The sequence below is a fragment of the Ascidiella aspersa genome, chromosome 6 (genome assembly GCF_963924565.1).
Source record: "Ascidiella aspersa chromosome 6, kaAscAspe10.2, whole genome shotgun sequence".
NCBI classification, from domain to species: Eukaryota; Metazoa; Chordata; class Ascidiacea; order Phlebobranchia; family Ascidiidae; genus Ascidiella; species Ascidiella aspersa.
Window position 1 is genome coordinate 24928482 of NC_139452.1, and position 25778 is coordinate 24954259.

Sequence of the window (25778 nt, forward strand, 5' to 3'; positions counted from 1 at the left end):
TATTATTTTTTGTCCAACTCGGGACTCGAGTAAGAACACGTAAAATTATTAGTAAGAACACGTAAAACTATTATTTCCCAATTTAATACTGCGCGTCCGACGTGCGCACTCGCAGTATGAAATTTTGAAACCGATATGGCCACCAAATATAAATTGCAAAGGCGGAATAGCATATGGTGGATTTTTTCCAACATATATTGTAAGTGGAAGAATTATATGACACCCCTGATTGAAATTGGATTGCTGATTATCCACCGTATTCAGTTACGCAATTCGGTTGGAATACAGGCTGTAGAGTCGTAGCCGGACTGGGACTCGGCGAAATCGCACATAAGGCCGAAGTCGGACTCTTGTTAATGTTTTGAAAGATTTTGCAGCCCTAATTCTCAGTCAAAAAATCGACTTAATTTTGGTTGCTGACATGGTTAGGTGCGGAGTAGGAAATCGACTGAGTCGGTTAATTTGACCGGAGTCGGACACTGGTTCTTTTAAATCGACTCGTACACATAAAAAAAAAAATTGCACGCGTTACATCAACAAGTTTAGATTTTAACTTAAGCCATCAAAATAAATCGTTGGGGATGAAAAATCAAGCCAAAATCGAATGTTCAGACTTGGCAAACTGCACCGAACTTGGAGGTAATCACAAGGCAAAAAACGCGAGCGCGTATGCTGCGAAACATTTTGGCGCTATCAAACCAAAACTCACTGGAAGAGGTTCAAGGCGGAACCATTCGCTACCGAACAGGTTTTAACGTAAAAAACTGTCATAACAAAAAGAAACAAGGACGCGTAATTACTGTAGGTTTGCCAATTTGCATTACACAAGGTTTAAAGGTTTTTAGCCTTTTCTTGCTTGGGAGTACTTTTACCATGTTTCTTACGCCGGTTCAATTTCCATAATGTTGGTTAAAAAAAGTCAAGTGTGTTGTAATTTGGAAAAAATGAAATCGGATTTTGCTCGTTCATAAAGCGTAGGGCGACTAAAAAACACTGCAATGCCAAAACTTAAACAAGCATATTACATGCAAAGAGACCACAAACGAATTTAAAGCGACTTTCGACAATACTTAATCAGTCGATTTTAAAAAAATGTTGGATTCTTTTTTCAACTCAAAAAGCGAAAGTCTCGGGTGACAAGAATTGCTTGGTTCCCATTTTAAGTTTTCCATTTTTTACCAATGTAGAATTCATTAAAAAAATGCACGCACTTGATATAATTATGAAGACAAGTTGACGCCAACTCGGGTCTACCAAAAAAAACTAGAATATATTTTTTTCTTTACTTTAATAAAATTGATGTTGGCAATTAAAATTATTTCAATTGGATAGGACTGCGCAAGTTTTCAGAAATCACCGAGAATCGTAATAAAAAAACACTACCGGACAATCAAAGCCCATATCATAACTGGGTAACCGGCCCTTGGTCAGATTACACCGGACAACCCTCTAAAACAGCCAATTGCCTCGTTCAAGCAACTCGATTTCTTGTTGGGGGGACATCCCCGGGGTGGGGGGTCCGCTACTGGGGCAGGTTGATGGGGTGAATGGACGCGTTGGGGCTGGATTTCTTGAGGAAGGGGTGGTCCATCAGCTGCTTGGCCGTGGCACGGGCGGTCGGGTCGCGGACCAGAATGCGGTCCAGAAAGCCCTTCAACATCGGAGAAGCCTGGACGGGAAATATTATGGTTTTCTTTTAATATTGGTTGGCATCCGTATTTGTCTACTATTTTTTAGACCAGGGATGTCCAACCTGTGGCCCGCGGGCCACATTGCGGCCCGTCTGAAATTTTTGTGCGGCCCGCTAGTCATTTTTACTCCCTAGAAGTATTTTAATTGTTCAATATTAGCCTAATTAAAATGTACCAGTCAGCTTGTAGGGGCGCACTAATAGTATAGTATATGTAAAAATATATATATAACTCTAAAGGCCCGTTATAACTCTAAAGAGCAATACTTAATCTTGAAACTTAAAAGGTTCTGCGGCCCATTAAACTTTTTCAAGTGTCAATGCGGCCCACTATAATAAAATGTTGGACATCACTGTTTTAGACTTTCCTGTCTCGATCAAAGTCAGTCATTTATAAGTTCTAGTCATTTATCATTTATAAGTTCTAGTCATTTATCATTTATAAGTTCTAGTCATTTATCATTAATAAGGGCGACTTGACTTCACCGCACTTAAGTGACTGTTTTCAAAGACTTGACATTTTCGGGCAAATGACTCTGGTTGAAATTTAGTGTTTTTTATTAAGCATTTTTCAGTACAAAATTGGTTTATTTATCTTAAGTTTTGCACATAAAACAAATTGCTTGCTGGAGGGGCTGCGTTGTGTGTTTTTTTTTAAATTGTTGCTCACAATCGGAAGCAGTTTACCAATTTTAATAGCTTAATGTTTAATTTTTAAAAACAAGGACTTCGAAAATTTGAAATGTTGAAAATTTAAATTTACTTGATATAATTATGACTTGATTTGTTATTTATTCAAAATGACTTAACTTTTATTTTACAAAAAAACTTGACCGGTACTTCAGCTATTTAAAAATGACTTGTTTACAACAATGCCGAAAACACATACTTTGTGCGGGTTCTTCAGCTTGGGCGGCGGCATGTCCCTGATGCGCCTCATGGCTTGTAACGGGGCCTCATCAAAGTAGGGGGGCTCCTTGTCAATCATTTCCATGACCATGATGCCCAGGGACCAGATGTCGACCTCAGGGCCATAGGGGACCCGGGAAATCACCTCGGGGGCCATCCAGTAGGGGGTTCCCACCAACGACTTCCGCTTGGGCACCTCGGGCGAGATCTGAGCGCAGAAGCCGAAGTCGGACAGCTTGACCTGGAAGGAAAATGACGGGAGGTTGAATTGGGCTATATTGCTTTTTATGATTTAGAGAAGGCCTTACTGGAATTGTATTGATACGCAATCGAATATAGCTACCAGTGGCGTAATGATTTAAGAATTTAAGTCAATGACTTGAACTAAGTCCTCTAAAGCAGTGTTCCCTAATCAGGTGAATAAATTTTTTGCAGGGGTGAACCAACCAAAAGGGGTGAATAAGAGTGAACCGCCAGAAATTGATGATAGCTTGCGAGCAGCGCGGATATTTCAGGTGTGCTGTTATACATAGACGATATAGTTTTTTACATATCATGAGACAAGGGTGAATGGAATTTGGAGATAGATGCTAGGGGGGAATAAAACTAAAAAAGTTTACGAAGCACTGCTCTAAAGTCACTGTTTTCAAATGACTTGACTTGATTTAAGTCATTAGGGAAAAATGACTTGACTTAAGTTTTTTGGACAAATGACTTGGCAATTTTTTTTATAAAATTCGGGTACCTTAATTTTTCTATATAAAATAATTGCTATATGTTGCGTTTTTTATTATTTTTTAGAGGAGGTATTTGTGATCGAAAGAGTTTAACAATTTTAGTAGTTTAACGTTTACTTTTATGACAAGGACTTGTCTTGTGATTTATTAAAAAAGACTAGACTTGGACTAAAGCTATTTTACGAATGACTTGACTGGGACACAGGTCATATTAAAATTGCATTGCTTACAACACTGATAGCCACCGAAAAAGTTTCCCGCGGTTAACGTCCTTTAGCTACAACGTACCACTCTTTAAGTTAAAAAGCATTTAAATTTAAGGTAATTTTTTAATTAAAAAAAAATCCATCCACATAAAAACGTGTCTTTCTTTCTTACTTTCAAATCACAAGATTAAAAAAATCGCGATTTCTGGCTATGAAGTTTAAAAGTTTCATTTCATTTTTACAATTTGTAAAAATAAATTAAACTTTTCAAAATCTTCCCAGTTTGAATCTGACAGCAAATCGTAAAACCACAACAAAAATTAAGAATTTTTTTCTGAAATATTTATCAACAAAAAAAAGGTTCTTTCTCGAACGCGCCCAACTACATGTCCGTCGCAATTTTGAGGTGACTGCAAACCGTAAAACCGCAGAACAATTAAAGAGGCGTTATAGTCTTGAAGTCCAAAAGCCCAATTCATATTTTCTCAAAAAAAAAACACGTCCGTAGCACACCTTGAGGTCGCCAGTGAGCAGTATGGAGTCGCTCTTGATGTCGCGATGTACGACTCCCTGGGCGTGTAGGAAGGCCAGGGCGTCGAGGACGGAGCGACAGACGGTTGCTATTTGCTGCTCGTTGAGCCTGGCACGGGTTACCACGTCTGTGAGGGCTCCACCTTCCAGGAACTCCATGACCACCCATAGCTCGTCGTCGACTAGAAAGCTGCTGTACATGTCGACGATGTTGTCGTGGTGGTAGTCGCGCATGATCACCACCTGGGTTCAAAATAATGGAACGTTTCTGTTATGTTTTCGCAATAAAATTTACGCCTCAAAGCGTACGATTCGCACTGAGCACATGCCGCGGTTTAAAGCAGGGCTGCGGAGTCGGTTAAAATAACCAGAGTCCTGACTCCCGAGTCCGACTCCGGATAAATGTGGGACTTTGTCGAATCCGGAGTTCTTTTAAAATTTGCAGTTTGCGGTCTCGTTAATTTCGAAATTTCGGTACTGCGCATGCGCACGTCAGTCTCAGGATTAGGGTAGTTTTATAAAGTTTTACTAGAGTCCCAAGTCTGACACCAGCAAAACAAACCGACTCCGTTGAGTTCCGAGTCCGACTTCGCAGCCCTGGTTTAAACGAGCTGGCAAAAACCGTGTCCGTCGGATGTACCTCGTTGAATAGCAGTTCTCTCCTCTGCTGCTTCCGGACGTCCATCTTCTTCACGGCAACCCTCCTCCCAGTCCCACGCTCACTAGCGATGCAAACGATCCCGGTTGATCCCTCGCCGATCTTAATAAAGTCCTCCAGGCTTTCGCGCGGATCCCCGGGACACACGACCATCTGGGAGCAGAAAAAATAATTTGAAGCTTGCAAGTAGGCCTATTCTTAAGACTTTTCTGTCGCAATTCAAGTCAGTCAATTTATCTGATGTGAAAGGAAATGTACTTATTCAAAGACTTACATTTAAGTGAACATTTATAGGTTTATGAAGCCGTTAATTCTGTTAACTTCACATGATTGGAATAAAATTAGAAAACAAAACAGTATGGCCATTCTCTTTGCATAACCATTTATGGTTCAAGGCTGTTTCTTCTTCTAATCCCCTGACGTTGTTTACTTTCTTACTTTGCGTGTGCGTTGCATTGGTTATTGTCGGATTGGGGAAAAAATTCAAAGCAACTTGATAAACGCTGAGGTCAACACAATAACAAATAGTTAATTGTTTTTTCAACTCCACTTTTTAAGTACATAACTTAAGATGGTCATATAACAGCATAGGGATTTTTGAACACTTTTCAAGGCGCAAATCAATTTGATTTAAAGCCTTTTAAAGAGGGAAAGATTTTGTGGCACCCGGCGTTGTAAATAAGTCATTTTGAAACGAGTAAAGTCCCAGTGAATTATTTGAAAAATAACTTTGGTCCAAGTCAAGTCTTTTGCAAAACATAAGAAGTCTTGTCATTGACATAAAAGTAAAACGTTAAATTATTAAAATGGTTCAACTTGTCCGATTATATTAGCAACAATTCAACTAAAAAATAACAGAAACGCAATATACAGCAATCAAACAAGCAATTAATTTGAAAACAGTGACTCAAGTGCAATGGCAACCCTGTATTTTGAGCGAGGAGGCACATAACTTAAGCGGGACACAAAATAGTTTTTTTTATACACTTTTAACACGAAAATTGATTTAAAGACTTTTAAAGAGTCAAAGACTTGGTGGCAACCCTGTGTTTGGAGCAGGCAATCTTGATATGCACTTTGTATTTTGATTTTTACCTGCAGAGCCTGCCTGAACTGGTCGTCAGTTACAACAAAGCTGTCATGCTGCTGCTTCCCCAGCGCCTTCTGTGCAGCGGGCGGAGGGATTGCCACTGTGGCCGTTTGCGCTTGCGTTTTTGCTGGTGGAGTGCTGGAAGACGTGTGCGACGGTTTTCTGCAACAAAGATGTTGTTTAATAATCAGGGTTGGATTAACCATCAATCAAAATTAGCCAGTGCAAAGAGCACCAAGCAGAGAGGCCCGATAGTATAAGATTGGTATCGGGGGTATCGGTATATCGCTACTGCTCTGATACTAGGGTGGCATCAGTGTTGATATAATACCAAATAAATAAAGCAATTTTAGCCATGATTTGCAATCCAACAAGCAACTTTTATCTTGTAACAAAAATTTATCAAATAATAATTTGATACAACTGTAGGTAACTAAACTCATCAGAATAAAGCAAATTTTAACATCATAAGAAAGAAAAAAGATTCGAAAATTTTTTATTTCATTTATTTCACTTGTTCGGGCATATTAATTAGGTCATTTGTTATGGGATCGGATCCAAAAACTTTTTGTCCAAAATATTGGGTCTCGATAACGGATTAAAATGTCAAGTATCGGACAAGCCGAGCACCGAGTGCGGAGAGGGGGCACCACATAAATTTCCATTGGCCAAATTTTAAAGGGTGGCTCAGGGTTTAATGAAATAATTGGAGTTGGTCAGACGACTTAGACCTCAATAGTGGCCTAGTTGAAATACATTTTTTGTTTTACTTTTTTTCTTAAATATCATCTTAAACCTTTCTATATTTTCAATGGATAATAACTTGATCATTCTTCAACCCTTGACCCCCAAATAAGAGACTTATTTAAGAAAAACAAGGATGAATTTAAAAGATGATGCTCTGTGATTTTTTTCAAAAGACTGAATAAAACCTTTCCAAAACTAATTAAAATATAGACGAAAACACATGGTCTCATAGGTTACCATCACCATGTTGATGCACGGATTAAACTTTTGAACAAAGTAAATCACATGTTGCAATAAAACACTAGCCAGAATAAACTAAACAACCCTGTTGTTGTAGCTATTTCTAAGTGTATGCTTAGGTACAATTTTAATTTTAAGATAAATGGATATTTTGGAGTTTATGATGGAAAAAAAAAGGATTAAAACTATTTTTTAAAGAGAGTTGTTCATCTCTCTAACTGTTTAATACAAACCGTCAACTCTCAAGGGTATTTTGAAGCGAGCATATTTTAAGTTTTAAATATTTTGGTAAGGTGGGCAAAAAAAGTTTTGTTTACCTTAATTAATATTTTTAAAAAGTGTGTTTTTTCTACATAATTTTTAATTGTGTAAGTGCTGAAAGATTAAAATAACATGCAAACAGTTAACGATAATGTTAATGAACCTTTCTCTGTGCCCATCACGACTAGAATTTCTTTCCTCGTGGCTTCGGTCGCTCCTGTGTGGTCGATATGAGCTGGGCGGTGGCTGGGTGGAACCGGATTTAACTGGTCGGGAGCTGGATAGGTTAGTGGTTGACGACGAGGGTGGGGATTCATTGCGCGAGTGTGACTCCTTCTACAAACAACGAAAAATTGTTTGTAAAAATAAAGGAAAGACATCATTGTATTGTAGAGAGAGAGAGAGAGCAATTTTTTAACAGTTTTCTTTTTTTAATTTGGTTTAGACAAATTTTTAAATGTTACGTTGACCCTAAAGCACTGTATAATTTTTTTGGAAGGATTCATTGCACGAGTGTGATTCTGCAAACGCCAACATTTTTGTAAAAATAAAGGAATGACATCATCGTATTGCAGACAATTTTTCAGCAGTTTGCCTTTTTAATTTAGATTTATATAAAATTTTGTAGTTTGCTATGTTGACCTTGTTATGTTTTAGGAAGCATTCATTGCACGAGTGCGATTCCTTCTGCAAATGCCGAAAAATTTGTAAAAAGAAAGAAAAGCCATCATTGTATTGTACAGAGATAGAGAGAGCAATTTTTCAACAGTTTACTTTTTTATTTCAATTTAGATAAAATTATGTAGTTTGGTTTTCAAATGTAATGTTGTTTTGTTTTAGGATAGATTCATTGCACGAGAGCAATTCCTTCTGCAAACACCAAAAATGTTGTGAAAATATAGGAAAGACATCATTTTAAATTGTAAAAGAACAATTTTTTAACAGTTTACTTTTTAATTTCGATTTAGATAAAGTTATAGATTGATTATAAATTTTCAAATGTCATGCTGACCTTTAAGCACTATCTTATGTTTTAGTAATAAAGCTTAATTAGAAGATTACATCAGAAGAGGTAATTAATTTGATAATATTTTCTTTGTTTTTAAACTCGCACAAATAAAAGTTAATCTCATTCTAAATTATTTGATTAATATTTGACTAAAAATATATTGAAAAATGATAGAGATCAAATGAAAAAATTAACAGTAGAAAATTAAGATTAAATTTTAAATGAGCATTTTTTTCCAGCTAAAAAAGACACTAAAATGCAGTGAACTATTTTACTGAACTTACTCTGTGTCGAGAATGGTAAGATGGGGGGTCATGGGGAACCTCAAATGGCTTCTGATAGTCTTCCGTTTGTTTTTGGCTGACATCGGGTGCGCTGCGAAACTGAGAACCATGCTTGGAAGGAAGGCCACCGGAATTGATGGGAATGTTCGGCTTGCGGAGATTGGCACCGTGGCTTCTATCCTGACTTGCAGCTAAAAGGATATATTGATTGTAGGTAAAGCCAGTGTTGTACAGTGTACACAAGTCATTCGTAAAATAAGTCCAAGTCAAATCTTTTTGAATGAATAACAAGTCAAGTCCCAGTCAAGTCATTGGTTGCCCAAGTCAAGTCCCAGTCAAGTCAAAGTTAGAGCAATTCAACTTCAAGTCAAGCCCTTGTCACATAAACTTTAAACTACGAAAACTGGCACACTTCTCCGATTATGAGCAATAACTCAAGTAAAAAATAACATAAACACAATTATAGCAAGCAAATTGTTTTCTGTGCAATGATTGGGACAAATAACACAATTTTATAAATAATTGCTTAATGAAAACAATTTATTTTAACCAAAGTCATTTGTCGAAAAGACTCAAATCAAGTCAAGCCATTTGTTTCAAAAGACTCAAGTCATTTGAACACAGTTAGTTAAGTGCATTTAAGTCAAGTCATTGTTATTACAACATGGAGTAAAGCAGTAAATTAAAATATATAGATAAATATCAACCCTTCAAAATTCCATGGCAATTTTAAATCAGTGCAAAATGCTTACTCATCAGCATTCAGCAGGCCTGTTTTTTTTAATAGGCCAGCAGAGTTTCCGGATTAAAATGGTAAAACGCAAAGGGAAGAAATCTGTTCATCGTATTTTAGTTGTTGATTGGATTAAATTAATTTAAATCAAAAAGCTATTCCTGTAAATTTTGAGCACATTAGTTGGGTCGGCTATTTAACATATATTTTATCTTGAGCTGTACATCCAACGCACAGGAGAAGAGTTGTTAAAGTCAGATTGCCAAAAAACCCCACACCTTCATTTTATTAAAGTGGAACATTGTTAATAAAGATGGACGACTTACCAGAATGCTGTGATTGGGGGAGAAGAGTTTGTGAACGGTAGTCCTTTCTATGACCACTTCGACTGGACGGGACCGACACTTGTTCTTGCAGCATCGAGTCTGGTATGTTTTGATAAGGATGGTTATACTTTTTCTTGCTTCTCGTTGAGGTTGTTTGAGAATGTTCCTCCGCAAATTTTGGTACGTTTTGGTAAGAGTGCTGCACACCGTCGCTAACATCTCGGTATGCAATGTAATTTCTCGAGGGGTCACTTGTCATTCGACCGTCACGGTGCTCCCTGTAGTGGTTGTTTGCTTGTCGCGCTTCATTCGGCCTTTCTTTTCTATCCGAAGTTTCATAACCCGGCTTAGGGTAATCTTCGTCGCTGGGTCTGCGCCGATGCCTGGTCGACTCCCTTGTCGAAGACGTTGACGTACGCGGTTCGGATGACCTTTCACCCCTGTCACGGTGCTGCGAGCCGACAGTGGAGGGTGAGTTCCGAGAATCCCGATGGCCGTCGGAACTCCGGTGCCGTGAGGAATCAGATCTGTCATACTGCGAGTCGCGATCTCTTGAAGTCCGCTGATGAGTTCTTGGCAGCGTTTCTTCGCTGTCCTGTCGTCGTGGCCTTGCTTCTTCATTCTCCCGTCGTTGGCGTCTTGTTTCTTCGGAATCATGCCGACGTGGCCTTCTGTCTCCTTCATCGTGCTGCCGCCTCACCGAGTGCCTTTCGCCGGTTCGCGAACTACTGTGTCTGTTGTAAGTGTCATTCCCTCTGTCACGATAGTAGGAATCTCGATGCCTGGAGTCCCTATGGGATCTTGAGGATGTGTTTCTACGGTTGGATTCCAGTTCAGATCCACCTGAAGAGCCTGTGCCATCTTCTTTCACTGACTCCGGAATTCTTGAACAGCACAAAATTAAATCAAAAAAAAAATTTATGGAATATAATTAAAAAATTATTGTTTAACTTAACCCTGAATGGATGCGGATGTTCTACCATTGCATATTGAATTACAACATACAAATAGAGCACTGTTACGCAGCAAGGCTTAAAGTGTGCTAGATTTGAACTACACCACCACTTTTTTACAATAAAGTCCTGAACAAAGGTATATGAGTATTTTAGGTGCAAAATCAATATGTTAGGTTGATAGCAAGAAATTACTCCTCAGGGTAAATTTAAATTAAACCAGGTTTCCACAACAAAAAGGGTGTAATAAGCTTTAGAGAACCTCAACTGCAGTAAAATTTTAGTAATTTACTCAATAAGAACTGCTGTTTAAAAGCTTGTCAACACCTAATACAATTTGTCATTCAACATTGTTGCCTGATCCAGATTTTTATTTTTTAGAAATATTAGTATATAAGATTTTAAGTAACAAATATGATATAGTTGTTATTCAGTAATAGATGGAATTTGCCAAGTACCGCAATACTGTGGCCTAACATCAAATTTTTTTGATTTATGTAGTAAATTTTAACAATATGTAGTAAAACATCAAAATGAAGTAAGTTATCTCATAATGTATCATGCTTTATTACATGTTGTTGATAGATACATACACTACTTTTGTCTAAAGTTTCTTCTCTGATGTTATATATTTTTTTTTCTTTGCATGACTATGCCAGTTACCTTTAAATGACTTTTATGCATTTAAATATACCGAGCGCTACTACAACATGCCTATTGCCTATTAACAAGATCAAACTACAAATTATTTAGAAATAAATATATATTTGTATAGATTAATCAATAATATTATTGGCAATATTTTACTCCTACCAATACGTCGGTATAGGTAAATTTTTGCTAGTATTCTACTATGAAATTATTATGTAGCGTTTCCTCAACACAAACAAATTTCCTAATTTGCCACTTGCTTTAATTTTCATGACTGACTGATTGAACATCTATAGTGTTTGGTTTACTGTGATTATCCTCATGTAAATTTCATATGTGGAATAAAAGCAGTATATATAATTAGTAGGAATTAAACTGAATGTAATTTGCAATATATGTTCAAATAATTAAGTTTTTACTGTATCCCACAATAAATAAAAAATTAGTTATCGGCATCGGTTGGCGAAAACATAAAAAATTGGTTGTGGTATAGGTTTAAAAAGTTCTAAGTTGGTTGATCTTTAATTTGTAGAAATACATTATTTTGTTAATTATAACAAACAAATTTATCAAGATGATTTACCTGGAATCATTTAAGTTCAATTTTCTAATCTGCGGTGGGCTTTCTTTTCTGAGCGAATTTGACCTGGTGACTGATATTGATGACAAATGAGGTAATGCCCCATTTCCTGTTCGCTTCTTGTTGCCAGTGATTATTTCCTGTATTGGCAAAAGCAAGCGATTCAGTCGAAATTAAATGCTGTTGAGTTTTGTAGGTTTGAACAATAGACAGGATATTGTTTGAGGTGAGAGAGTAATGGGAACTCAATTTATCTCTATTCCCAATACTAGGACACAGTTTAAAAAAAGTGATAAAGGCATTTTAACTCAAAGCATAAATATATATCTATTGTGAAGCATATTCATATAAAAAAACACTATACTTTCTAGATTCTTTTTGAAACAATTATTGGGAAATTAACAATACGTTTGAATCGAAAAATATTTTATTTTACATGAATTAAGACGAATAATTTCAAAATAAAACAAGACAAATCATACAAATATGTATCGTAACTAGGGATGTTCAAAGTAGAATACCAAGGTATTCTAGAATAATAGGTTTCGAATCTAGAATAACGAATCCAGAATATCGAATCCTAGTATAATTTTATTAAATTATTTAACCTCAATTTTGTTTGGGGAAGGAATTTTTTGCTAACATGTGTACATTATAATAAAAAAAATCTCCCATGTGTTAAACATTCTTAACAACTGTCATTTGAAGCAGTTGTGTAAACTGTAATATGTCCACTGTCCAAGTTGTTGCCAAAACGTATATTTTTGCCAATAGTAAGTACAATGCAACACCGAACACAGAGCTCTTTAGCAATTCGGCCCTGTTTTCAAAGCATTTTTGGGTTTTTTTGGGGTTTTTTAGTGCTTCTTTTTTTGACTAAAATGATCTATTATGCAGTCAAAAAATGTACTGCAAAGAATAAGTTACTATTGACATAACGAATACTTGACAATTACGCTGTGCATTACTGTATAACCTTTCTGAATATTGGCCTAAAGTTGACCTTAAGTAACCCTATAGCGCATTTGGTCGACATCCAGCACCTCTTACAACGTAATGTTACGTTTGCAACTTAACGCATTTAGGGAAATTGGGAACTCCCCACCTGAAATTACACGTTAGTCGCTCGCCCAATAATGCTTGATTGACACCTAATTATTAGACGAACGTTATCGCAAGACGCGGTAATTGGTCACCCGAAAAAACGCTGACGCTGCATTACCAGGTTACATTTAAAGCAATCACTATAAATTGGTCGCCGCAGCGACAGGCCACCTTACCACACGCGTTTGTACAATTTTAAATTATATCGGTTCCAATTACCCGAAATAAACGGCAGAATTGGATTCAAATCTCATCTGGATTCGAATCCAAGGATTCGATATTCTACTTTGAACATCCCTAATCGTAACGTGATTCTTTTTGGCTTTTAGATTCATTATCAAGTTACATGACAGATCTGTGCATAGTGTACGAAAGATAAAACATATATAAGATTTTTTGGATTAGTTATTTTTGGCCTATCTATATGTGCTGCCCAAAAAACCATGTGTTTTAGGGTTTAAAGACATAACTATCTGAAAAAAAGTATAAACTTACACCAAAATATATTTTTAGTTGACTAGAGTGCGTACCATTTTCCTAAAAAAACCTGACTTACATCATAAAAAAAACAGCAGTAGCTGCTTTGCTATTATAATAGTATAATTTTAAATAACAGTGAAGTCCAGCATCAAGTCATATGTAACATATAGAATGTTGGTTTTAGCTTAAATGTTGCACTAAGTAAGCTGGAACTTTGTTCTTGCTTATAACACAAATGTTAGCAACAATTTCCATAAAGAACTCTTACTGAAAAAAACGTCACAGTGCCAATAACATGTTCATGCTTACATACCCCTCAATCGTTTCTCACGTTCCCATGTTTAAGACGCCTGCCAGGGGTTGAAGAAATATCCTCATTAAATTGTTCATTGCTTTATCAGCTATTATATTAACACAGTTAAAAATGTGATTTACAACTAACTTTTTCAGTTGGGACGGGAGTGATGAGACTGGCGTCAATCAGGGGTCTTGGTCGTTGGGTTTTGGTTTCAGGAATAATGCTCTGCCATTGAACGGGCAAACCAGTGAAGCGACCTTCGTTTTCGTTAAATCCGGTGTGCACGCGATGCTGAAAGTTGCTTGGCTCGGAAATGTCAACCCGTTTTTTCTTTTTCCCGGCAAACATAATTTAGCCTGCAGTGCTCGAATTAATTACATAACTGCAAGCAGGAATGTGTACTTGGTCATTGCTTAATAGACAAGCTACAAGGAAGTTAAATACCTGAAACAATAAAATGCTTTAGTTTAAACTCAAAATTATCGTTGTTCATCGTTGAAGTGTGGCATGCTGCCAATTTTAAGTTAGTTAAAGATGTTTATGCTCCAAATGGAATTAGACAAATATACATTATAATGCTTTACCGACTAAATTGGCATTGCAAAAAATAATATCACTGCTTTCCCAAAAGTTTATAAACACTGCAAAACTATGTACAGTATTTGTCAAAAATATTTTTTAAATTTTATTGAAATATATATAATATATATATATGTGTCATGTTATGCAAAGACAGGCCCCATTATCGATAAGTCCTAATATGACTTGATATTTCCCAACAAGAATGTTAATAGTCATTAAGATAAATAAGAAAACAAAGTGACTCAATATTTGGTGCACACTGGATAATGGTCTAATATTAAAAAACGCCCGTCTGGAAGTACGGCAGACTATGTCAATGAGATCTTGCGGGTGCACAGCCAAAAAAAAAATGGGGTGAGCGTGTGCAACTAAGGTCAAAGTGCACCCCAGCTTTACAACATATGGAAAAATATTCATTTTCTATAGGGTTCAGGTTTAGTCTGATGAAATTAAATCGCGAGTACACTTTCCATAGTGGGGAAATGTTAGTTACCTATCCACATTCAATATAATTGATCAGTTATTTAGGATCTGGTGAGCTGTAAGTTGGCATTTAAAGTTACGGCAGAGTATTGGTCATGTAATTGTAGTATTTAATTAGTAAGGAACTCTGTAAAGCTCAAAAACGGGTAACACTAATTTACGGAATGATGAATGGTCGGAATGGTCGGAACGCTCACAGTATTATTATTAAATATAATAACACTTGACCCACCTTCACCCAAACGCTAACCCCCACCCTAACTCAAATATTGTGCGTTGGTTTAATAATTGTTTTAACGGGGTAACACTTAAATTAGTGAGCGTTCCGACCATTCCGACCATTCATCATTCCGTAAATTAGTATTACCCCTCAAAAACTGCCTTCGACACTTGAAAGCTGTCGATATATCTTTATGGTGTTTTCTACATTCCTTCAGATATATAGAGCTTTTTTGTTTGGCTACGTCCATCACACGCGTCACTTAACATTTTACTTTTTTTATAGTTATTAAATTCAGCGGTAATCAAGCTATACGCCTTAATCTAAATCTAAAACAAAAAAGTTAACTCAATAATTCGAAATCCTTTGTAGTGCTCATCCGTTTTAAGGTTTTTAAAATATCAATGTAGTATTCTATGTTTAATTTAAAACTTGAGGAAAACACAATAAGATAACACCTACAAAATAATAATGTTTAAATCAACACAATCTAATACTAAAGCATTAGGACTAACAACATAATAAAGCCCAAGTCGCAAGGATAATTCCGACGGATTTAAGTCTTATTATTTAAACGTTACTACGATTATTAAGGTACGGTATATCCTATTCAAAGAGATTATATAATCTCTTAGGTCCTATTGAGGCATTAGTAGAAACTGTGTTTTATTCAAACGATGACGTTGTTCTAATGTTTGTATTAAGACTGGAGTCAACGACTTCATTATGGCTAACTAGCGTTTTTTAAGCTTTATAACACGAACTGTTTCCTGGTACTTTTCCAAAGTTGGGTATTAGTCCTATTAACAATGGTGGCATATATTATCGTCAAATGATATAATAATACCAATTTAAGTTTTTAATGTAGCAGTGAATCCTGTATAGAGTGAATATCAGATATTCTCAAGCTGTGTGCCGTGATACAAAAGGTTGCCTTAAATGATTCCCATATGTGCATTCCGTAAATGAATAGGCTAAAGGTCAATTCATATAGGCCTATCCATTTGACTGAATTCAAAAATTTTTACCCAAAACACATTAAACCGAACAAGTCAAGTCCGTTAATACTGGTTCATATACACTTCTTTTTGTCAATTTAGTCCTAGTAGTGTGTTTTGACACGCTAGTTTTCTAAATTCGTTGCAGAAGAAAACCAAATTTTCAAATACAAACTATACCGGTAAATGAAATTGTAACAAATTTGAAAAGCGCTTACGTACAGCGAGCCAAACAAGTTAGTACCAAACTTCTTCTCTGCATTCGCAATATTTATGACACATCGCATTAGATAGTCCAGCACTGTAGTTTATTTCATTGGATACTGCGAAACGAGAAACACTTTTGCAAGGGCGAGAGAGAAACGGCGCGTCTCGAAACATAGTAAGTATGTTTGTAACATAGAAAGTATGTTGTATACAAAGCGCAACAAGTGGTCAACAAATAGTGCAACGCTACAAAGTGGAAACCACGATCGGCAAAAAACGTCGAATGCGAACTTGCGGCTGGGGATGTTCGATAATATCGGATCGGGGCCGATACCCGATGCCAAGTGTTAGTATCGATACTCGTCCGATACTAGGTTGGTGTCGGTGCCGATCTGAGAGCAAATTACAATAAACACAGAAGATATAGGATTCCTAGGGGAAATGCAAAGTTCGATTTATACCTTGAAAATCGTTACATTTCACTTTTCAGTTTAGTTTAACCAATTGAGCTTACTTGACCATAGTAATGACGTCATTTGTTATCGGAACGCGATAATTTTTGCTCAAAATATCGGTATCGGAACGAAATATCAAGTATCGGACATCCATACTTGTTATAAGATTTGAAGCTTTCGGCCGACGCCGACACGCCCAGTGACGTATTGAAAACTAAACCGACGATGTGACGTCACGACTTGGCAATACTGGTGACGTAACGTGAAGGTCGTGTGTAAAAATGAAAAAAAAACGGAGAAACGATTCAAAAAGATAGGAAATCGCAAATCGCAGCATAGTAAGGAAATTTTGGACAATTTTTAGTTAAACTATAGGCCACAGTTTTTTACTTGTATAATGCCGCGGGGCTTTGGATATATATTATGAACCGATCCTTAAGGTTTGGGCACATGTACGCCTGGCAACTTTAAGTAAAAAAATAGGTGGAACTATAAACTGAAAATTCCGTATTGCTTACTTTTGAGGTGTCAAGAAATGTATTTCAATTTTAGTTGTTAAACTTTGGAACACTATATACGGATCTGTTCATAAGTTTAATGGTGAAAATAACGGCTCATCACTGATGATGAAATGAGCATTTGCCGAAACATTTGAACAATAAAGCATGTCGCTTTTTACGTCTATTTGAAGTTGTTAAACTGTTGTTGAAGCATTGTATTGAGCAATAGTGTGTTTTGGTGTTAAATATATCCACCTTTGGTTGAAAGCAACAATATAATATAGGTTAGGCAGAAAACGCTGCATCAAATCGTTTGCCATGGCACAAATGCCTACATAAATTGGGTTTTTGATCTGATTTTATCGACAACCCTATATGACCATCAAGTATTTACGGCTTGGCACTGCTGTGTTGCAAAATTGGGAATTATTTTTTCGCTGTTGATACTCAGTAGTTTAGGCAAAACATAGCTGCCCGACCTCATATCAATACAATCCATGGCACCGAGCTTTAATTTGTTTCAGCCTAACATAACTATTTATCTTCAGTTGATCGACTACTGGCTGAAAGGAAATCTCCCCAGTTGTAAATTTCTGCGTTGAATTAGTTTTAAAATAACTACATTTGATGTTGAAAATGAATAAAGAGTTATTCGAAACGTTCAAAATGATACCTACTTCTGTATGGGCTTTGATATTCTTATTACGTCTTACTACAACCTCCAACCATTATGCTCCAAACTACATTTGTGTTTCAAAAGACTTCATTTATGTGGCATCGGATGGTCGCCGATGTTATCCCAGTATAGCCATACCAGTGTTGTAATGACTCGAGTCATTGACTTGACTTGTGCACTTAAGTCACTGTTTTCAAATGAGTTGACTTGGCGTCTTTTGACCAATATGACTTAGCTTGGACTTAAGGGGTTTTCTATAAATTCTATTTAAAGTTTTGGAAGTTGAACAATTTGATTGTTGTATATTGCGTTTGCGTTATTTTTAGTTGAATTGTTGCTCATAATCGGACATGTTTACCAATCGTAATAGTTTAACGCTTTACTCTTGTGTCAATTACATTACACGAAATGGACCGGTATAAGCCAATTAGACTCGAAACAAGATGCAACGTAGTAGTAACGATACTCGTCCGATACTTGAATTATTCGGTATTTCCACCTTTAGCGATCCAACGATTTCCAAAATTGAAGTTTTTAGAAAACTGTAATTTACCAAATGTAAGCCAACTTCATCAACAGAGTTCAAACTTGACTTGTACCAAATCGGTCGGCTAAACCTGTACGCCTTAAATGGCAGGACCGGTAGAGGAACAAAATACAAATAAAGTGTCAAATATCGCTTCCGATCCGGTACTATCGGACTTCTCACGTCAGTCACTGCTGTGCACTCTTGCATATGCGCAACAACCAGCCATCGCCCCGCTTTGGCGCCTTGAAGGGAAAACTACGTCATCAATGATGACGTCACGTGACCGTATCCATGACGGCCTCGTCCATGAGCGCGTCATCAATGACGCAGGGACTTCCGGAAACGGCAGGGGAGAGCTCGAAGTCGGTCGTTGAAGACCTTTTCATGATGGAGGCCAGGTTTGGTGCCGGGACCCTATCTGTTGATTAAAAGGAAACTTTAACAGAGGGGTGAAAAATCATTTTTGATAAAAAAGTGCATGTGTTTAAAGTGTGCAAATATTTTTTTTTTTGAAATCAGCAAATGTTTGCCTAGTTCATTGATTTGTTAATGTTGGAGACATCCTATGCTTTATAGACTGCAAAAATCACATACAAGTCGTTCCAACCAAAGAGTTTTAATTTAAACTCGTTGTTTTGACTAAGAGACTAAAAATACCGTAAAAAATGACAAAAGTAACATTTTTTAACTCGAATTAGATTCGAAGTAGAATAAGAGCTCACAAGCATATCACATATTATATTGGAATCATTTTGCTCTAATTCATTGAATTTGAAAACTAGAATTATCTAGTTGTTCAAGTCTGCCTACCCCCAACGGTTTTGCGCTAAATGCATTTAGACTCTATTTTGCTTTCACAATGTTTGAACTAAAATCAACAGATTTATGAAGTCTCTTTGTATTGTGACGGTAATTTATGACGTATTTTTTTAATTTTTTTTTAGCCTACCGTGGCCCACGCGAGGCAAAACAAGAACCCCTATACTACAGCCTCCAACCATTATTCTCCCCAAAATCACTCAATATTCACTTACCCGTCGAGGAAGGCGGGGGCTGTAACTTAATAAGTCCAAGTACTGGAGAAGAAACGCGACTCATCAAAGACGCTTGAACTGGGGTCACGCTACGGTTGACCTTTAACCCCACTGTGTCGTCATCGATGACGAGCTGCTGGTCGTCGGGGCTCACCGGGTTCTCGGCGGGGGCACTCGGGGGCCGAGGGGCGGGGTTGCTGGCAACCCCTGCTGAGACAAGAATGAACAAGTTGATTTTTTTATTTAATGAAAGATACACATACTGTTCAACAACTGTGATCTAGCCCTTCTGAGGATTACGGCTTACGTATCATTAGTATGCAGGCAAGGCAGGCTAGAAAAACCACGAGCTAGCAGGGAGGTTCGAACTCACGACATTCGGTCATACCGAGAGTGCAGGCTAGTTTGTTTTTCTTGATTTTTTTATTAAATAAAATATACCCACACATATGTGTTCAACAACTGTGATCTAGCCCTTCTGAAGCTGCTTTTTGCCAACGATTACGGTATACGTATCATTAGTACGCGAGCTAGGCAGGCTGGAAAAACAGGTAGCCTGCAGTGAGGTTCGAACTCACGATCTTCAGTCATACCGGGACGTACTGTATTTCTACCAACTAAGCTACAAGGGGTCTTACGTTGATCGACAGATTCAGTAAGTCTGCGACGGCTTTCGGCGTACTAAGGGAATTTTAAGTTTATTTTTAGACACGTTTGTGCTTTAGTTTTTTTCACCTAAATTAAGATTTCTTTTTTATCTTTGCTGAATATATTTAAACTTAAACAAGAATGTAAAACGTAATAAGAATATCAAAGCCCATACAGAAGTAGATATCATTTTGAACGTTTCCAATAACTCTTTATTTATTTTCAACATAGAGAGAAGTCACTGATGGTAAGTGTATATATAGTGCTAAGGCAGACATCAGAAAGAAGGAAACGTGGATAGATACAGAATCTAAACCGGGTGTGCGGCGATTAGAAGGTAGGTCGCCGATAGCAGATAAGGCCATCCACGTGATCAGATGTTGAAAAGATAGAGTGGTATAGAAGCTTGGTCTGCGTTAATTTCCGGGTTGTGCCGTGTTAAAAATGATACCTACTTCTGTATGGGCTTTGATATTCTTATTACGTCTTACTACAACCTCCAACCATTATGCTCCAAAGAATGTAAACATGTGGCGATTAGTAAATACTTGGCTAAAAAGGCGGCCGAGAAACTATATAGTTCAAAATTAGACCTAAAGTCGGTTTATTAAATTTTTTTCAACCGAGTTTGACTCAAGTTGTTTTAAACCGACTCCGCAGCCCTGCTTTAGTGTTGTAATGAATTCAGTCGAACACTTGATGACTAAGGTTGAAACGTTTGTTCATTAAGCAAGTTTTTTATTTATAAAATTGGGTTATTTATCTAAAACAATTTACTTGCCATACGTTGCGATTTTGTTAATTTTTCTTTGAGTTTTGACTAATATAATCTAACGAACTTACCAATTTGAATAGTTTATCGTCTAATTTTAAGACAAGGATTGACTTGGGAGTTGACTTGATTTAAATATGACTGAACTGGGACTCGACTTAATATTTATTAAAAAATACTTGACTTGGACGTTATTTTACATAATGACTTAACTAGCACTTAGACCATTTCAAAATGACTTATTTACAACACTGCCTGCTCTGAACAACACTTACCCTGTTGCACCAGGTTGGGTCGCTTAGGTTGGGGCGGGTTAAGGGATGAATCGGACCCCGCCGGTTGTTTCCTGGGGTGGACGCTGTTGACCGACGGGGGCCGGGTCATGGGTGGGGGTTTCATGGGGGGCGTCCCTTCGACGGAACTGGGGTCCGCTGAGGAATTGGTGGACGTCGATTTGGCCGCATCTTGAAAGGTGAGGTTAACTGAAGATAAAGAGAAGACAATAACTCAGTGGTTCTCAACCGGGGTGCCGCGACATATTTGGAAATCTTTAGGAATCTGATTTTTGCTCAACTCTTACAACTTTTTGTGTAAGATGAGAGTGGAATAAATCCAATTCAAACTTCCTACGTTGTGCAGAGTTGATGTGTTTGTTCCAGTTCCGTTTATTGTGACATTCTAGTGAATTATCCACGGAAAAATCTTATAGGGGTGCCGCATTCTACTGATTGTTTGGGGGGGTACATTTACAAATAAATTTTCGGCACATATAATAATGAAACCGTTAGTTTGCCGTTTCTGACCAAAGTCGAAAAACAGCTTTTTTACTAAACCGTCAATGAAGTGGTTCCCAAATATTGGCGGCTTACGGAACCGTTTATAAAGCATGAACTTAAATTAAGACTTTCTTTCATCTTTGCTGAATATATTTGAACTTAAACAGGATGTAACGTGTGTCGATAGGTAAATACTTGTCTTAATAAGCGGTCGAGAAACTATGAGTTTAAAATAAAACGGTAAAATGTAAAAATAAAAGTAAGATTTTTTGGCACAATGTCAGAGGTTTTAGTTTTAGTTTGACGTAATGGGAATCTTAAATGCTATACAGATAGACCCTTTAGAAAACGTAACTAGTTCGCGGCACCTTATTAGGATTTTCTTCAAGTGGTTAAGTGACATGCCACAATAAAACGAAGTAAAACTGCATACTTCAACTGTGTACTATGTAGAACATTTGATTTGTTGCACACTAATCATACATAACAAGTTGTTTTAAGTATCTCACAAATGTAGAAAAGTTGGCTCAAGTCCATGTCAAGTCTTTTCCAAAAATTACCAAGTCAAGTCCCACTCCAAGTCATCAGCTGCCCAAGTCAAGTCCCAGTTCCTAAAATAAGGTATTTGATGGTCAGCGATGACATTTTGGGTATCGGACGGCTGCCGAAGCTACCACTTGGCATGGCGTGTGCGATCCGATATTATTGGAAATTCCTATTCAAAACCCACTCACTCGATCCAGCGTGTGATGGCGACTTCTTGTTCTTCATAATGTTCTGTATGTTGCTATCGTTCCTGATGTGCACCTCAGGGTTACCCATGGGGTAGGGGACTTTCGCGTAGGGTGGGGTCACCGAACGGCCGGGGGACTTTCCCCCGCCGGCCGGGCGCGCTGGCCCGGGCATGCGTTGCTTGGCAACGTCGACGCCCGGACCAGAAAGTTTGGCAGTGGCCGCCGCCGCATCGTTCACATACTTCAGGGTGGATTTCAACTTCTCCTGGGTGGAAATCGACGGGGTTTTCGGGGAAGTTTTTGTCAGAGGGGGCGTGGCAAGGCTCCGGTCGCGCTGGGGGGTCACCGGGCGCGGTTTTTGGGGGTCTTTTTTCGATACAGGCGCACCCGCTTTGCCGCCCGGCTTGGCAGAGTGGCTGGGGCTCTTATTGCTGCCACCTTGTTTGAGGATTGACGCCGGTTTGGGGATTCCCCGTTCGTCCGTCGGGGATTTCCCACCCACCAGGTGGGGCGCTGGGGCGGCGGGGGTGAGCTTGGAGCCCTGCACGGCGATGGGCTTGAGTTTCGGGGGCCCGGGGTGGTCGGCGGAGGAAGGCGCTTTGTCAGTGAATTTGGCGACTCCGGAACCTAACAAAAGGAATAAGCCTAAATTACTTCTTAGTCACATTAAAAAAAAGACCTTTTTGGCTTTGCAATTTATTTCAAAAATGAATAAATTACTTGAAAATATTAGTCTGTTATTTGAAAAAATTTTAAACTCACGGTACTGTAAAAAAATCGCCGTCCTACTTAAACAAAACACTACTTTAAATCGATCAACGAAACAAAAACAACGAGAAAATTACAAACATCACCTGTCTGAGCGGGGGTTCCCCTAGCAGCCGCCCCTGTTCCCGCCTGTGGGGCTTTGGGGGTGCTCGACCCCCCCACCGAGGTGTGCCCGGCGTGGAGCATTTCGACCACGTCCTTTATCGAGTTTCTTCGGGGTCTTGGGGCCGCCGCTGCCCCCTTACCCTGGGGCGACACCTGGGACTTGGCCGGGGGCTGGGAAAGCCCCTTGCCCCCGTTGCCGGCCGACTTAGCCAAAGGGGCCGTCGGGAATTTCCCGTTGGCCTTGCCGGCCCCAGGGATGACCGGGGACGCGGACCCGCCCCCGAGTTTTCGCTCCTTTTTCTTTTTTTCCAACTCGTTTTGCGTCTTGAAGTATCGCTGCATGTCGGGGGAGTATTTTTCGATCGGGGGCGCACTTGACCCACCCGGGGCCGCCTGGGGCACCGAGGGGACGGGACCTGTGAAAAAATAAAGAAAAACGCCTAAATGGGGCGAGCACATTATGAAATCGCCCTATGTTGCCTGCTGATACTCAGTCCACTTACGATTCCGATTAAAATGTTAATAAATGAATTTTTCGACCTATGAAAAAGCGATACGTTGGTTCATGTGTTACAAAGTTAAACGACTTTCTTTTCATCTAGATATGTGGTAAATTAAATTATATTTTGGGAATAAAATGATAGAAATATAATTTTCCGTCGTACAGGTGCAATAAGGTTAGGACGGAAAACCGGGGAAAGAAAACAGCTAAACAAATTTCAATCTTAAACTTACATTTCAAAGAAAACATAAAAAAACGACATTACTGCATTTCGACTCTGCTTCACCGAAAAGAAACCTCTAAAGTTAGAAAGGACTTATGACGTATTATATACCTCAAATAAAATGACCATCTGACAACTTTAAAAGCGTACAAACAAATAAGATTAGCTTTCACATTTGTTTTATTTTTTAGTATATAACAAATACGGACATTACGGCGTCTTAGCACGAAATATTTTGGGAGGACTTTTTTAAGGGACGTCCTAGCACACTTCTCGTCACGAATCAAAATACTTTTGCGTTAAAATTTATTTGATTTTTTTAACCAACTATACCAGGAGTGGGCAACCTACGAACGGCGAGTAAAATTCGGCCCGCTAATGAGTATCATCCGGCCCGCCACCTTCTTTACAAAATAGGTAGGAGGCCATTTCTCATATTTTTCGGTTATTTTAACTAGATTAATTTCCGTATTTTTTTCAAAAATTCGTAATGTCTACCCTGTATTGGAACTATTAACATTGGAAGTTTCGCCAACTCATTGCATTTGAATGCATAATTGTCAGTTGAAATTCATTACAGTCAGCAGAGACCCTTCTGAAGTTGGTTTGACCGGCGATTAAGAAAGGGTTGCCCAACGGTGAACTATACCCTTAAACGGAAATTGTACAGCGTTATTTTTCCACAACGACAAACGAACCACAGCGACACAAAAAACGCGTAGATTCAGCTTTGCGAACAGAGGCTTCTTACCCGACGGTTTTTCGCCACTCCCATTTCCAGCGGTTGGTGCCGCCTCTGGGGCATTCGGCTTCGTCTTGGTCGTAGACGAGATTGGAGTTCCCTTGTTGAGCTGAACGTTTAGCACAATCTTGCCCCGGGTACCCTCACCATCCTCGCCCGAGGCGCTGTCCATTTTCTTGCGTTTTACTGTGTTGTAAACAAGTCATTTTGAAATGACTCAAGTCCCAGTCAAGTAATTCGTATAATACCTTTAGTCCAAGTCAAGACAATTGAAATGACCTAAGTCCCAGTCAAGTAATTCGTATAATACCTTTAGTCCAAGTCAAGATAATTGAAATGAGTTAAATCCCAGTCAAGTAATTCACGAAATAACTAAAGTCCAAGTTAATTCTCTTTGCATAAATAACAAAGTCAAGTTTCAGTCAAGTCATTATTAGAGCAAGTCGACTTCAAGTCATGTCCTTGCCAATAAAATAAAACTTTAAATTAATAAAACTGGTAAACTCCACCGAAATATAAACAATGACACGAGTAAAAACTGGCATAAACGCGACATGCGGCAAGCAACTTGTTTTATGTGAATTAAGATAAATAACCCAATTTTATAAATAAAAAAAAATCTTAATGAAAACAGTTCATTTTGACCCAAGTCAATCTTCCAAAAGTCTCAAGTCCAAGTCAAGTTATTTGTACAAAAGACTCAAGTCAAGTAGAGTCATTTAAAAACAGTGACTTAAGTCATTACAACAAAGGTAGAAATGCTACTGTGTATTTTGTCGAGATACCGACAGACAATGTTATGGTCAGCTATACACTTTATACCATAGTATACAGTGTGAAATAAAATTTAAAAAGCGTAAAGGTGAATCAATTTGGTATCGGCTCATATATGCCAATTAAGATGACATTATTGTGTAGGTAAATCACTTCGGCCAAACCCAAAACCTCAGAAGCTAAAAATGCTAAAAGGCGCCAAATACCCGAGTGTTCCTTTTTGTCGGTGGAGGGGGGACGGCCTCTTCGCTTGGGGGGTCCTTTGGTGACGTCATCTTTGCCGGCGGCCCGCTTTCGTGCTTTTTCTTTGCCCTCCCCCACTTTGCCCTGAAAAAGTTAAGATACGTTGATGGAAAGTTAAACCATCTAAGACATAGAAACTCATAAATCCAACCCCAACCACCGAAACCCCTAAAAAACCCAAAACAAATCGCTAAACCTAACCCCAACCCCTAAACCTAATCCCAACCCCTAAACCTAACATCAACCCCTAAACCTAACCACAACCCCTAAACCTAACCACAACCCCTAAACCTAACCACAACCCCTAAACCTAACCACAA

General features: G+C 38.3%; 2 protein-coding genes across 2 annotated transcripts in view; both read right to left on the bottom strand.

Annotated features, from left to right (window-relative positions):
• Positions 1-1471: 1471 nt before the first annotated feature.
• On the bottom strand, positions 1472-13925 carry LOC146140958 (serine/threonine-protein kinase PAK 5-like). Its single transcript, XM_083392755.1, is given in 10 exon segments — positions 1472-1669; positions 2580-2840; positions 4056-4316; positions 4714-4884; positions 5827-5983; positions 7233-7405; positions 8363-8553; positions 9422-10305; positions 11609-11745; positions 13632-13925. Coding segments are annotated over 10 exon segments (2637 nt in total). The 5' UTR covers positions 13836-13925.
• A 3253-nt stretch (positions 13926-17178) lies between these two features.
• LOC146140959 (uncharacterized) overlaps positions 17179-25778 on the bottom strand; it is a 33594-nt gene continuing 24994 nt past the window's right edge. Inside the window, exons 24-30 of the mRNA XM_083392757.1 lie at positions 25422-25542; positions 24451-24627; positions 22956-23390; positions 22102-22728; positions 20867-21073; positions 19172-19378; positions 17179-18555 (exon numbers count right to left, since the gene is read on the bottom strand). Of these exons, the coding sequence (XP_083248883.1) occupies positions 18413-18555; positions 19172-19378; positions 20867-21073; positions 22102-22728; positions 22956-23390; positions 24451-24627; positions 25422-25542 (1917 nt within the window). The 3' untranslated portion in view covers positions 17179-18412. The remainder of the gene's footprint in view (positions 18556-19171; positions 19379-20866; positions 21074-22101; positions 22729-22955; positions 23391-24450; positions 24628-25421; positions 25543-25778) is intronic.